The sequence below is a fragment of the Vombatus ursinus genome, unplaced genomic scaffold, assembly GCF_900497805.2.
Source record: "Vombatus ursinus unplaced genomic scaffold, bare-nosed wombat genome assembly UNPS02014821.1, whole genome shotgun sequence".
In the NCBI taxonomy this organism is placed as follows: Eukaryota; Metazoa; Chordata; class Mammalia; order Diprotodontia; family Vombatidae; genus Vombatus; species Vombatus ursinus.
In genome coordinates, this window is record NW_020954599.1 from 13,520,445 (window position 1) to 13,533,755 (window position 13,311).

At 38.9% G+C, this 13,311-nt stretch overlaps 1 protein-coding gene across 1 annotated transcript in view; it reads right to left on the reverse strand.

The window, feature by feature from the left end:
* PAPSS1 (3'-phosphoadenosine 5'-phosphosulfate synthase 1) overlaps window positions 1-13,311 on the reverse strand; it is a 122,118-nt gene that overhangs the window by 26,806 nt on the left and 82,001 nt on the right. Inside the window, exons 10-11 of the mRNA XM_027837612.1 lie at window positions 12,627-12,895; window positions 256-485 (exon numbers count right to left, since the gene is read on the reverse strand). Of these exons, the coding sequence (XP_027693413.1) occupies window positions 256-485; window positions 12,627-12,895 (499 nt within the window). The remainder of the gene's footprint in view (window positions 1-255; window positions 486-12,626; window positions 12,896-13,311) is intronic.

The following is a 13,311-nucleotide window of genomic DNA, read 5'->3' on the forward strand; positions in this document are numbered from 1 at the left end:
AGCTAAGCCTAACATTTATGTGAAATTCAATAAATGCTGAAAGTTATGAGATGGGATTCAGTGTTGGGCTCTACATTGACTTTAAAGTGATGACAAATAAAATTAGGTGGTCCAGTTTTCTCTGGGAAATGGGTCCATAAAAGTTGTGACCAGCTGGGCCGCAGAGAAAATGTGCTAAAAGCACTCCAAGACCATCATAATAAAGGCCCTACAGAAAATAAAGAAGAGGGATAATATCCTGATTTTAAGACTTACTGTTGAGAGTCATAATAGTCCATGCGTTTCTTCTTCTTATTGTAAGCTGCCACACGAAAGGGAACGATCTCCAAGGTTATTAAGCCAGGGGCCATCGTCAACACTTTGGCCCCATGGGTTGGCTCATAAAGATCTTTCCCAGTCTCTGGGTGAGGCATGCCAGCAGGATCTCTCCCAACAATGTAAAAATTAGCTCCTGCAACCATTCGTGACCTGCAGTGCCACTGGACCTAGAGACAAAAAGATAAGTAAGTCAGATAACCCTATTTCCACTTTGTGACTATTCATAGACCAGTGGGAAATAAACCTAGATGAATCCTCCTAACCAACCAATACCCAGCAAGATCATCCTTCAATACTTTAAAAATCTGTGATTTCTTGAGGATAGGTACTCCCTCCATCAGTGTAAAGCAAAGGAAAACACACAGCCCATGCAGCCTTAGGAACCACCACAATGCTCCTGAGTGCTACCCAAATCAGATTTAAATGCAATTGGGAAATATTTAACAAAATAAATAAAAATATAATAGAACATATAATATTACATTTCAAAATCAAGTCAATATGCAGCTGCAGATATCCTTATGTACAGATGAGACCTCCATTTCTATTTGAGTCTGACTCCACTGATGGAGAGCTGAACCTCCTTCTCTGATTGAGTAAGTGTTTGAAAGTGTTGCTGAGACTGTAGTCTACTTTGTGATGAACCTCTTAGGACTTAGCCAGGCTAGCACTCCAATGACAAGAAGACGTACAGTAGGGCACTATGTGCGCCTCACAAAGTTGTCTCAGAGTAGTAGGACCTATGAGAATGCCTCACCTCATGAAGATGAGACATGAGAGTAAAATGTTAGTGGAAGACACAGTCATCTTAGATTAAGTATAATATGTAATGTGAGTATCACCTTATGAAGCCAAAAACAATGATAACAATTTTTAAAAATCACGAATAAATCAACCAACAAGCATTTATTAAGCATCTACTATATGCTAGAAATTGGGGATACAAAAATGTGAAAATCCTAGTGCTCAAGGAGTTCATTAGGAACAGAGAAAGGGGACAAGATGTATACACCTTTATCTATTTATATGTGCAAGATTCAGTTCAAATTAATTCATTTGACATCCTTTATATGGTAAAATCAGATTAAAGGTGATTAGACAGATGGAGGCATAGAATACAGGCCTTTATTCTTCAACTATAGGATGGACATTGGACTAGGTAATTTTGAAAGGTTGTTTCCCACTCAAATTCTGTACCTCTATCTCCAATCAATTTTGATGTAGCAAACAAACAAAAAAAAAGATTTCAGAGAGAAAGTTCCTCTCTCACCTCTTTGGATATAAATTTAATTTGATCACGCAGTTTTTTTTCTTTCTTTTTTTTTTAAATTAATTTATTTTGAATTATCAACAATCACTTCCATAAGCTTTCGAGTTTTAAGTTTTCCTCCCCCCTCCCTCTCCACTTTCCTCCCCAAGATGGCATGCAATCTGATACAGCATGCAGGTTTTTAATCATCATTTTCCACTAGGCCCCAGTGCTTCCTGATAGAGAACAAGGATTATTAGACTTGTGATATCATTGGTATATGGAACTGGTGGGTGAGGAAATTCTCTCTCCCAGTGCAAGCTGGCACCTTCTCTGCAATGTACAGTTCAGAGTTGCCTGAGGCACTGAACCCAGGGTCACACAGTGTCAGAGGCATGACTTAAACCCAGGTCTTACTGGCTTCAAAACTGGCTCTATCCTCTACATCAGTGATTCTTGGTGTTTTTTATTCTACGAACCTCTTTCATAAAAAAAAAAAGTGTACCCCCAGAGCAATTTAGTATACTATTAATAATAGCTTTAGAATTATTTACTGCTTAAAGTGCTATTAAAAAATTTAATGTAGACCCACTGGCTGATAATCATGAACCATTAAATGGGAACCCACTGCTCCACTGTCATGTGTCCTAATACATGGGTTTTCCACCCAGAGTGGCCAAAGTAAAATCACCCTCTGTGGCTCCACAGTTCATTTCTTGCCTGGTTAAGTATTTAATAGGGTCACTAAAGCGTCCCACTAAAATCAGGCATAGTATATCTAAAGCATGTTAAATAAACCAATGAAGACTAAAATGAACTTCTTAAACTGTGCCTCAAGTCTGGACTGGGTCATCAGGTCCCAACACGCCTGGATCCTGACAATGTATTTGAGTTTATAAGATGTAAGAGAAACTGAGGAATGTCTAAACTTTGAACAAACTTTCCATGATACTCTGACATAACATGAAAGTTTTCTCTGAAAGCATTTTATTTTTCCTCTTCTCTTTAGTATTTTATTAGCCTACAATGAAACATGAATACATTTCACTGCCGGAAGGAGAGGCTTTTGCAATCAGGTTCCAAGTCTAAAGGAAAACATTCATTCTCTGGGAAAGGGGGAAAAAAAAAAAAAAGACGACACGCTGCCTAGGGAAGTGGCTGCCAAAAAACAGTAAAAGCAATAAAAAAAATCATGTAAACAACATGTTTTAATCCTAAGTATTAATACAGTACAGATTAGATGACCTATGTAAAACATTTACCCATTTGATTATAGCTTTAAGTGAGCCAAAATAGAAAATTAAAGGAGTGAGGAGATCTACTAGCTGAAATTCTTGCCCAGCTATCCTAGGACACAGAGACTTATCTCTAGGATTAAATACAGACACTGGGAGAATCTGGATTTTTATGTATGTTTTCCATGTTATGAAGACACAGAAAATTTACATGAAGGTTTTTTGGTGACTAAAGCTGCCATGTAACTGGAAGGGAAACACTGCCTGCCTGAATATGTATTTTCCCTCACTCTTTGAGCTAGCTCCTCAAGGCAACCCCACTCCAGAAATGAGAACTAATCACTCTACATAGAATTCTACATAATTCTCATCCTATCTTTCATATCTTTCCTTTTGATTCAGACTTTGACCTTACTTTTTAAAGCTGTGCTCAGTAATGACAGAAATGAGAATCTCTGAGCAGTTCCAGTTTCCTTTAAAATGTAGTTCCTTAGGGTAGCTAGGTGGTGCAGTGGATAGAGCACCGGCCCTGAATTCAGGACCTGAGTTCAAATCCAAACTCAGACACATAACGCTTACTAGCTGCATGACCCTGGGCAAGTCACTTAACCCCACTGCCTAGCCAAAAAAAAAAAAAAAAAAAGTAGTTCCTTAGATATTTTAAAACACCCACAAACCAAGGAACTTCAAAGCCATACTATAAAAGGCTTTTATAATTCATGAATATAAAAGATACAAGGTGGACTCTTACATAGGGAAGCAATAATTCATGCAAAACAAAGGTTATGCAGAAACATGCTAATTTCACCTATCCAGTTCTTTTGTTAATGAACTCTCTCTTTCCCGTTTCTTCCCTCTCCCTCCTTTTTCTCTTTCCCCTTCTGTTTGTTTCTTCCTTCTCTCTGTCTTCCCCCTTTCTTTCTTTCCCCTTCTCTGTTTCTTCCCTCTCCCTCTCTCCTCCCCCACATACTCAGCATCATCATCCCAACCTTCAGCTACAGAACCACCTACAAGAAGCCTTTCCCATTAATCTTCATGCCTTCCCTCTGACACTACCCCCAATTTTTCTCTTTTACATTTTATCTGCACGTAGTTATTCACAAACTGTCTCTTTCATTAGATTTCCCTCTCTTTGAGAACAGGGACTGTCTTTTGTCTTTATTTGAATTCCCATCACTTAGTGATGGGGTTGGGATCTGGACCCCAAAAAGGAAAAACTCTGGACTTTCCCACAAGGCCAAATCTCTGGCGTTCACCTGAGGCTATAATCTCATCAACGAGCCTTTTGTTATCGCCTACACCCAATCTCCCAATTCTGCTACCCTTAACGTAGCCCTCCATTGTCTTACCTCCCAATGCCTCCTAGCCACTTCCCACCCTTAATCCTAGTTAGGCTCCATTCTCCCTTGGCCACATTCTCCCCTGGCATTCTATTACCTCACAGTCCCCACAGACTACTTGGCCACTCCTAGATCTCTCCCACAGTCTTTCTGTATATAAGGTCCACCTTGTCCATTAAGGTGCTCAAATTCTTATGATCTAGCCAAATAGCTTGCTAATGTTCAGACTCCTTAAGACTCTGCCCAATAAACCTTGTCTTTGGCTGAAAGAAGGCTTGGGTCAAATTCATTCGGGTAGGACCTGTGTGTTGTGATTTTGGGGTCCCAGCACCCCTAAACCTCAACATTAGCACGTATTAGATGCTATAAGTCAACTGACTGCAGTTTCTAGTTATCTCTGATATCTTCAATAGCTTAAAATGATAAAAAAAAAAAAGTGAAGAGTCTAAGCAAAAGTAGGAGGTAAGGTGTCTTCTACTCTATATCTAGAAGCCCTGCAACCAATTCACTAGGAAAGTGACTTTCCAGTTTGTTTCCCTCTATGGAAAATAAAAGACAAGTGACCTCACAAGAGGGACTGCAAAGATTAATGAACAGACATTTGAATAAGAGTCACAGATGACAAGGGCTACTCTTTTCATCTTAATAAGACCTTTGCTTTCAAGAAAATTAAGAAATATACAATTAAGGAAGGTCTCCAATATGCCCTTTAAAGTGTTCAAGAAGACGACAGAATTTTGGCTAATAAGAATGTAAAATCCAATGGATTTCTTCCTACACACACCTTCTTGGGGTACTCCCCCCACCCTGGCTTCCTCATTTACCTATAACAGGATTCCTATGATGATCAAGAAATAGTCAAGTTCTATTACTGAAGCAGTTTAAAATAGTGAAAGTCTTATGACAAAGTACTATTGACCTAAGCCAATATATGTGAATTATCTATGCCCAAATTTGAAGCCTACCCATACACTACTGAATGTTAGGGATAATGGGGAAAGCCTGGGAAACAATAACCTGAAGACTGAATATGCAAATATATTAAGGTAAGAGGACACAGAAATTCTTCAATTTCATAATTGCTATTAAAATGTTTTTCTTTTCAGAGTAAAATCAACATTCTCCAAAATATGGCAGACTACTAATAAGAAGCATGGCTGATTTGAGGCACAACACTTCCAAATCTGTTTTTTTAAAAAAAAGATGGTCCACCTAATGTCCTTAAATCCCCCTCCCTTCTATCTTCAGGACCCTGATGCACTAGATGGCAGCTCAAATTTATGATACTATAATCCTACATCAATGCCACCTTCCCATTCAACAAACATCTGACACGAGATGAGCCCCCAGACTGAAGAGCATACAATAAATGGAGTTGAAGTCAGTCTTGAAGAGCAAGTGATACTTGACATGAATTGCTGAGAGGATTTCCAGTTAAGCAGCTTCTTCTTTCCTCTCCTTTCCCAGAGCAGAGAGATGATTCCAGCCCTGTCACAGCCAATAATACATTGTCTAAATATTTATCTATGTTTCTTAATTATGTGATTCTGTTACTAAGTCATATGGCCAATAACAACAATGTTTGTTTAAGCCTCTAAGTTCAGGGTTTGAGGCAGATAGCCTATGGGGAAAGAGATTATCCCAGTGTACTCCAGGGTAGGAATTGATTAGGCCCGGTTGTGTAATGTTACTAATTTCTTCTCACCATCCAGAACACAGAAACTGTGGCAGTCCACATTTGAACCTTGTTAAAGAAAACTGATCAGGAAAAAACCAGTGTAGGGTGAGGGATAAGAGGTTTACAATATTGTTCCCTGAGACCATCTGAGAGGTATTAGACATACCTTGTATCATGTACCATACATGCAGATTTGGGAATCATCTTGCATAAAGATGATCATTGAACCAATGGAAACTGGGGAGATCACTTAAGAGTATGTAGACAACCAGGCACAGTGGAGCATTCCTATGGTCCCTGCCACTCAGAAAGATGAAGCTGGTAGATCATTTGAGTTCAGGAGTTCTGAGATGCAACCAAGCTAAGCTGACCAAATGCCCTCATTAAAACCAATTATCAATATGGTGAGCTACCTGGAGCAAAGGCTATCAGGCTACTTAAAGAGAGAGAAATTAGCCAGGTCTGGAAAATGGAGCAGGTTAAAGTTCCCATGCCTGATATATAAAATCAGCCTGCATCTCTAGCCTGGACAAAACAGGGAAAGCTCAGTCTTAATAGAAAAAGAGAAAAGGTTTATAGAGAGCAAAGAATTCTCTGTACTCTCCAACTACCTACACACTCTGGTTTCCTAAAAACAAACAACTTTTCCTCTACCCTTCTATCCCATTAATTAACGAGTTTCCTTCCCTTCACTGCTAAATTTCATAGGAAAAAAAAAAACAAGAACAACTATATCTGAGGTCCACTATGTTTTCTCAGCTATTCTAGTAAAAATATTCTCCCAAGGGGCACCAAGAACCTCCTAAGTACCAATCCAATAACTTTTTGTTCAGACTTCATCCTCTTTAGTCTCTTTTGAGATTACTGATTAAATTCCACCTACTAGATGGGAAGTTCATCTATCTTGTGTTATGGCCTCCTGGTGGAGCCTATTCAGACTAATGTTCAAAGCAATCATTTATAATGAAATTCATTTATCAGAATATTTTAAAAAACGAGTTCATGGTCGCCAGGTTAAGAAATCCTATGACCAGATAGATACTTTCTTCCTCCTTGGTTTTAAAGATGCCCCTCTTTAAACTCTCTGTTGTTCTCCAACAGCTTTCTCCCCATTTCCTCACTCCTTAGTATGTGTTCCTCAAGAGCCTGTCCTCAGCTCTTTACAATCTGTCCTGGAGCATTTCCAGTTAATCCCTTAGCTTCAACAGCCACAAATAAAGGATATTTTTAAAAGAATCTGTTAAAATGGTAAACATACTTAGCTTATTACCTTACCAACTTCTTAAAGATGTTCAAAAATATCTTGATGTTTCTGAATCTAGGCTACTGATTTTAGTGCTAACAACCAATCGAAGTTGGTCTTGGGGACATTTTGGTTTGTTCCCTTACTACAAACTCAATGAGATTCTGAATGTTTGCAGTTTTGAGCTACCTAAGAAAAGCCCTAAAGTAAAGGAAATCAAAACTATATTTATCCAGCTCTCCAAAGAGAATCCATGACAAGTCTGAAGATTCAAGTGTCTGGGACCCTAAGAATTCAGTTCAGATCAGACCTCTGCGGATATTAAAACGATTTCTCTGGAGCCATCACTCTAAGTAGTAGAGACTAATACAGGTCCCTGCAGAAGTGCATGACATAGGTTCTAACTGAACTACACCATCAGCATGCACATACATCATATGTTGATCTTTTAGGAATGAATGGAAAGAGGACTGGATTTAGGATCAGAGGTCAACAAGTGAACATCATGGTTCTGCCACATACCACTTTGTACAACACTGGCCAAATCACTTAAGCTTTCTGGGCTTCATCTTCCTTTGCAGTATAATGAGGTAGGTGCATCACATCACCTCCAAAGTCGCTTACACCTCTAAATGTTCGATCCTATGAATTTCCCCATCTCATTTTTTGTACTCTTCTAAATTTAAAATATGCATGGTACAAGCATTTTAAGGCAACTAGGTGGCACAGGCTGGAATCTGGAAGATCTGAGTTAAAATCTGGCCTCATCTTAGACATTTACTAGCTATACGACCCTAGACAAGTCACTTAACCTCTGTCTGCCTCAGTTTCCTCATCTGCCAAATGAAGATAATAGCACCTACCTCCCAGAGTTATTGTGAGGATCCAGTGACTTAACATTTGTTAAGCACTTTGCAAACCTTAAAAGCTTTATATAAATGCTAGCAATTTTTTTTTCCATACTTGATTTTTCTAATAGGATATCCACCAATTAGGTAGTTAATTCCATTTGTCAAATACAGTAACGGATGGTGCTTACATCCCATATACCTGTTAAACTAGCACATTTATACACAAATGCTCCAAAAGCATTGGTCTCAGCTCAAAGACAACAACCAATAATCTGTTCGGGTTATTGAGCTTTCAGAAACACTGGTAGTTTTTACCCTGAAGAACAAACATCCCCACCTCAACCCGATCTCCAACAATTACGCTTGCTAAAATTCTAATTTTAATTGAATTATCATTAAAGGATCATTTTGTTTAGGCACTATGATTTTTTTTTTTTGGTTCAAACATGTAACTTCATTGGTGTACAAGGCCCCACCAGTGATGAAGTTACTTCTACCAATAGCAACAACTCTTAGACATTTTGTTTCAGAGGGCTGTTGCCAGGGGGGCACATTAAGAAACTTGCTCAGGGTTCCACGTTAATACATTTCAGGGCCAGGACTTGTATCTGGGCCCTCTCGATTCTTGAAGAATCATGCTGCCTCTCTTTATGATATCAAGCCTAATTTGAAACTGGTTAACTAGGGAATATAATGGACCATTTCAAACAACCTACATGTATTCACATTCCCAAGTATGTACCCAAGCACTATGTATCTTATTGAGAAATGAGCTGGTTTTCCTAGAGCTACTGGCAGAGGTAACGGATGGAATTTCTGGCATAGTTGGTAATGCTCCATTAAAAAAAAAAAAATCCATGCACAAAAATGCATGTACAGTCACCTCTTTCCTGTCAGAAAAGTACAAAAAGGCCGGGCAGGAGGAGAGAGACCTAAACAAGAATTTAAGAAACATGCCCATTAAATCTTTACAGACTAGAAAACCATGGACATCCTGTTGATAACTAAACAGGCTTAACAGCTGTTTGCTATTGTGTAAATCATTTGTGCTACAGAAATAAATCTGGTACCAATGTCTTCTAAATGACCTACAGAAAATGATTAAAGGAAGAATCCTTGTTGGGGGTTTTTTATTAGCTGGCAAAAAAAAAATTATCAGCAGCCTTTTCCCTGATGTCACTGGAAAAGCTACATAAATATGATACATAAAAAAAATTTTATTTTACAAAACAAACCCTTCAACTTCAGGCTGTGGATAAGATGGACTTGAAACACACACATAAAGGAGACACCCTCAGAGAAAAGCAATGGCTATCCTTTACAAGTCATTCCACTTAGAGGTACATGCTTCTCAAACTATACTTGAATATAAACAGGTGACTAGAAAACTGGTGCCAAACTTCAAAGCAAGAACAGAATTCATATAGTCACCAGCCCCATTTTTCCACTAAAAAACATACACAATTGCTACCATTAAGTAGTCTGGCATCAATACATTTTTCTTAAATACTTTTATGTTTTTTCCAAAAATAAAAAAAAAAGATTATTGTACTAGAATTCGATTTAACAGGTTTTTTGTTTGGTTTTCTACATAAATCTAAACCCGTAAGTTCAAAAGTTAGGAGAAGCTTTTGAAAACGGATCTAGAGTTGGCATCCTTTAAAAGAAAATGTGCCTCCTCTCTCCTGCTCTCCAATAGGTATGCTAGTGGGAAAAAGGGAGCCAACAGGGTGGGAAAGTGGAAAGAGCCCTGGTGTTGAAGTGCTAGGAACTGGACTCATCTTTGCCATTTAGTGTGCTGTGGACTTAGGAAAGTCACTTAGGAATCTCACAAGCTCTCAGCTTCTCCCTCTGAATAAGAAAAAGAATGGACTCTAGGAGCCCTCCCAGCTCCAAGTCTACGATCCTATGAAGCTACCCCTTCATATCTAGGTGCCTTGTGCATCCCTTTGGTTTTATGCTACTTCTCAATCCCCTTTCTTATAAAGGGGAAGAAATCAAGGGGGAAAAAATTTACAGGTGGGCTACTCCTAAGGGAAAGTTTGTGGGATCCCTGAGACAGCTCCAGGAAGACAAAGAGACAAAGCAAGGATGGCCTGGGACATCTACTCTGGCCTCTCACTTCCCAAGGCTAGCTTACTCCTTGGGACAGAATTAGTACCCTTACTCAAAGACATTTACAGAAAGGCTTAAAACTCCAAGGATGAATCCAGAAATAACTATTTTGGGGAAGATCCCCAAATCTGCACCAATCTTGATGTGGGTGATTAACAAAAACCTTTTTGAAGATGCAATTACATCTCAGGAAGGTTAGAAACCTTAAGAGTCAATTGTTTTAATCTCTTCAACACCTACTTGAGAAAAGCCTCAACAAGTAAGAAATAAGTGAAGGAGATTTCTAACTTTTTTTTTGTTTGGTGTTACAAAGATAGAAGCAGAATAAAGAAGGCAAAGGAAAGAGAAATGAGAAAATAGGACAGACTACTATTCTCATCCTTTTCCCTTTGGTCATTCTCGAAACTCCTCCTCCTCCCCCTCTATTCTTTATAGAGGACTCTATAAAGTAGATTCCCTTATCTCCAACCTTTATGTGTATGCACACACATATATATATAATATACACCTATACATATATACATACACATACACCTATACACACATATATTTATACACACATGTGTATATATTTATATCTATATCTATTTATCGACAGATATAGACATATACAGACATATATCCTTCAAAGGCCTTGGGGCCTCACTGAGTAGTGTTAAATAGTTAAAGAGTAATGATGAAAAGCAAATACTTTAATTATTTTTCTACTTCAACTAATCACCAGTCTCAACAATCTGGATACTCCATTCATCAATGCAGAACACAATCCATCCACACCTTGTCATCCCAACAGATTCTCAACCATGCCCTATGCCACAGATCCTCACATCTCCTCTAGGTCTTTTCATGTGGCAGGAACCAGGGCATCACTCAAACTGCCTATCTGCTCTCCTTAGCTCTGCTCCACAATTGGCATAGCCTCTTTTCTATTAATATATTTCTTCAGGGTTTTGTTTATGCCACTTCTGGGGTATAGGCAAATAGGTCACCATGGGAAATACGATGCAAATTACTTTCACCCACCATGCATTTCCCTTTGGGTCATTCCCAGATTTGATTCTTTAGAGCAGAGATGTCAAGCGTGTGGCCAGCAACATTCCTGGGCACTGCCCAAATGTTAACTGGGAAAGATTTAACAAAATAAATAAAGATACAAATATAAAATAAATAAATACAGATAACACTACATTTTAAAACCATGTCAATACACAGCCCACAGGGATCCCTACGTATGGTTTAGTGACCCTCGTTTCTATTTCAGTTTGACATTACTGCTTTAGAGAACTATGCCGTTTCAAGGTTCACAAGCACACAGCTAGAAAGCAGCTTTGAACTGATTAAAAACAGGAAGCAATTTCTCAGATGCTACTTAGTCCACTCGGTACCAGTTCATTGTGTATCTGCCCTGTTTGTCCTACATATGTGTAATGATGTACATATTCGTAATGGTCTGACCTCACTACATCAGAATATGGACAACAGGCATTTTTCATTCACTTAGATTTTCCTATGTGGATTGGCAGTCTGATCTAATGCAAGACTTCTTCCAAACACTGGCAACCACTTGTGGCAAGCCTCCATCCCCCAATTTCATGCTTCATTTGATGTTAACCAGCCTATCCTCCAAATTATAGAGGAAACTTACATAGACTTAACAGATACATGAGGGATTCCTGGATGGAGGAAAGCCTCTAGATCTGCATTTCACTGTACTGACCACTGATTATAATAAATACCAAAGGCCTTATATTTTCTGCATCTATCAGTCAAATGTGACTGTGAAGATGTAGTCTGCTATAGAAAATCCTGTGCAAAGAAAGTACAGGCCTGAAAACCGCTTGGAAAAAAAGCAAGAAATGCAACTTTCTTGCGAGGGGTTCCAACTCAGGTACAATGAATCACTGGCAGCTAGCTGAAGATAAACAATTAATTTACTAAACAGGAACTTGGTAACCACCCCCACCACCACCACCACCACCAAGGTAAAAGTTCATAAGGAGATTGTTTTTCAAAAGACCTACAAGGCAGAAGAAGGCCCAAAAGAGGGTCCACAGGGTAACAAGAACCTCCTGCTCAATCCATACAGTGGATCCTGTATACTTCTTACCCAAAGAGCCCATTGATAGGTCAAGAGTTGGGCCTATTAAAAAAAAAAATCAATGAACTCCAAAGTAGAAAATAATATGTCTGTATAGTGGACTAGAGCCACTATAAATGCCTTTTTCCTTTTTTTAAATCTCCAAAACCTGTCTCCAACTTCCTTATTTTTGCTTGTCGAGGCAAAGGCTCTCATTCTCCCTACAAGGGCTGTTGACAGCCCAGGAGCCAAGAGGCCAGTCTCCTCCACTCCTCTTCTGAAGGAGCTGATTTTTCAAAGGAATAACAGACACAAGGAACCCTGGGAATAGGAAAGAAGGAAAGAAGAAACTCTCATTATGGGAGCACTACTGCTCATGTACCTTGTCCCCTTTAGTAGTCCTGAGACTACTAGATACAGATCTAGAGAATAAACAGAAGGTGTGATCACAGGTGAAACTGAGATGTTACTAGGACTAAATTCCAGGTTGCTTATTCCCAATTCTTGAAAACAAGTCTACCTCAGTTGGTCCAGCATACATCATGGGTGATGGAAAGATGGCCACCACTGTGTTTTCAGGATTCAGGATTCCCTCTTCCAACACTGCAGCGTGCTGCTTCATCCGCCACATCAAAGGAACATCATCATCTTTAGTCCAGCCACCAAGAGGATGCAGGAGGAGAACGGGGCGCCGGTACCCCCTTTCCAAAAGCTGCTTACGAGTATCCTGCATTAGCAGAGCATGGCCGTTGTGCACTGGGTTGCGTAATTGAAATGCAAAGACAGCATCTGAGAAGATAATTTCCAGCATTAATATAGATACACCTCAGTTGTGGATTACAACCTGAAGGAAAAACAATACATCCTAACTCTACATAGATTTGGTTTAGTGGATGTACTAAGGATTAGCCAAATAAACACAAACCAGGGAGAAAAGAGGGGAACTGACTTTGTCTTAGATCAAAAAGTCACATAGTAATTTTTATGAATAATAAATATTATGTAATAATGTACTGTATTAATATTAGATCTATTTTCATTATGTAAACATTGTCAATGGTCAGGCATTTATAATATATGGATATATTCCACAGTCAAAGGGGCCACTTGAGTAATTATCAAGATTTAATTAAACTTCCTTCTAACTTTACGCTTAGTTTTCATCTTTGGCCACGACACTCTAACTCAGTCTAAAACCTTAGCCC